This window comes from Haplochromis burtoni, unplaced genomic scaffold, assembly GCF_018398535.1.
Source record: "Haplochromis burtoni strain Fernald_Lab_line unplaced genomic scaffold, NCSU_Asbu1 Contig_480, whole genome shotgun sequence".
Taxonomy (NCBI): Eukaryota; Metazoa; Chordata; class Actinopteri; order Cichliformes; family Cichlidae; genus Haplochromis; species Haplochromis burtoni.
The window spans coordinates 410,502-412,650 of NW_024582841.1; the positions used below are offsets into that span (position 1 = coordinate 410,502).

Below are 2,149 nucleotides of genomic sequence, written 5' to 3' on the forward strand. Positions count from 1 at the left end.
GTTAAATAAATATCGTCAAATAATCGAGATCTCAATTTCAGTGAAAATAATCCTGATTATCATTTTTGCCATAATCGAGCAGCCCTAAGATTAAGTGACTAATAAGTCTCGTACCGAGTGGTGACGGCAGTCGGTACTCATTGCCCATATTGTAATTAGCATTGCTGCCAAATGCACATTCTTGTTTCAGCATCAGGTGTACAAGGATCTATTATTAGAAACAGTCAGAAGGTTATCTTAGGTTGAATCAGTGACCTTTAACTGGCCGTCAGCATGAAAGGTTGTCTGTTTGTATGTGTTAGCCCTGCAGTAGATTAGTGGCGTTTCCACAATATAACCCTTAATTCTCCACCACAACCCTGTTGTTGATAATTGGCGGATGGATGGATGTTCCATAATTGCGTTTCACTCATTACCTCATTTTGAATCTCTGTCACTGCAGGACCAACATGGAGCAGGAAGTCAGCGCTCTCAGGAGGCCGACAAACCTCACAGAAGAAAGGGAGAGAGAAAATACAGTTGTGATGAGTGTGGGAAGTCTTTCACACACATGAGTAGCCTAAAAAGACACCTTGTCTTCCACAGTGACATTAAACCATACAGCTGTGATCAGTGTGAGAAGAGTTTCACCCAGAAAAGCAGCTTGAGCATGCATAAATTCATCCACAGCATTAAACCATACAGGTGCGACGTGTGTGGAAGGTCTTATACTCGATCTGGACATTTAAAAAGTCATCAAGTCATCCACAATAGATTCAAACCATTCAAGTGTGACTTGTGTGGAAAGTCTTATACTCAAGCTGGACATTTAAAAAATCACAAAGTCATCCACAGTGGAGTGAAACCATTCAGGTGTGACTTGTGTGGAAAGTCTTTCACTGAGATGAAGAGCCTAAAACGACACGAAGTCTTCCACACCGGAGCTAAACCATTCAGCTGTGATCAGTGTGGGAAGTGTTTCACCCGCAAAGAAGGCTTGGAAAATCACAAGCTGATCCACAGCGGACTTAAACCATACAGCTGTGATCAGTGTGGCAGAGCTTTTACTTGCAGGAAAAATTTATGGATTCATCAAATTACCCACTCTGGAATAAAGCTATACAGCTGTGACGTTTGTGGAAAAACGTTTAGTCATCTGGGGAGCCGAAATAAACATCTGCGCATTCACACCGGGCAGGATGTGTGCTGCTGTGATCTGTGTGGCAAACGCTTTGTTACATACAGCAACTTACAAATCCACAAACTTACCCACACTGAGGAGAGACCTTATAAATGTGAGCTGTGTGATAAGGCTTACAAAGCTCCAAATTCCCTGAAAGTGCACCAGAAGAGTCACACCAGAAAGAGACTGTACAAGTGCAGTTACTGTGACGTAAGTTGTTGGGTTTTTTTAATCTTGTCGTTTTAGGCTGGTTGTTTGGACGACCACTCAGTAAACTGTATTATGTAATGCATGTAAATGCAGCACTGGGCAATTTGGACATTGTTGTTTTCACAGTCATTATAGAAATAAATGGTCGCTCATTCGTAGTGCTAAAGTTGATATTGCAGTATTTAAGGTTGTGTTGGTTTCATAATATGCCTCAGTATTATTATTTCTGCTCAGGTGTATATACAATACTAGAGATGGACCGATCCGATATTACGTATCGGTATCGGTCCGATACTGACCTAAATTACTGGATCGGATATCGGAGAAAAATAAAAAATGTAATCCGATCCATTAAATATCACGAAAGCACCTCACAAAATATCAAGCTTAAACGTGCTGCTGTTGTTTATCCGCTGGTTTCCTCTTTCTGGTGCAAAGTGGGCCAAAAACAAACAAGAGAACGGACTCGCGACAGAAAAGCCGATCAGCTGATCATTAAGCAGTTTCATGATTGAAGTAGCAGCCGGAGAGCGAGAGGCAGTCGCTTGTTAAGCTTAACGCAGGAATGCTTTACAAACATTCAGAGATGGACTTACACACTTGCTTTACTTCTCTCGGGATAACTTTGTCGGAGATGAAATGCCGGGTTGCTAGCGAAGCTCCAAATGCTATCCAGACCACCGACAGGTCCCGCATGCCACAGCCGCTCTATCACGTGATGCATACTGCTCCGACGTGCTAACGTTCTGAGGTGAGTTACGGCGTGTTGCAAGTTTT

At 42.5% G+C, this 2,149-nt stretch overlaps 2 protein-coding genes across 4 annotated transcripts in view; both read left to right on the forward strand.

Moving 5' to 3' along the window:
• The window catches only part of LOC102297995 (zinc finger protein 99), a gene marked incomplete at both ends in the record, with an annotated part of 370,247 nt that overhangs the window by 355,876 nt on the left and 12,222 nt on the right, over positions 1-2,149 (forward strand).
• The window catches only part of LOC102298305 (zinc finger protein OZF), an 18,615-nt gene that overhangs the window by 10,898 nt on the left and 5,568 nt on the right, over positions 1-2,149 (forward strand). For 2 of the 3 annotated variants that reach the window (XM_005946552.3, XM_005946553.3), the window contains exon 3: positions 443-1,372. The exons of the other annotated variant lie outside the window; for it this stretch is intronic. In XM_005946552.3, the coding sequence (XP_005946614.1) occupies positions 443-1,372 (930 nt within the window). The remainder of the gene's footprint in view (positions 1-442; positions 1,373-2,149) is intronic. 3 annotated transcript variants of the gene reach the window in all.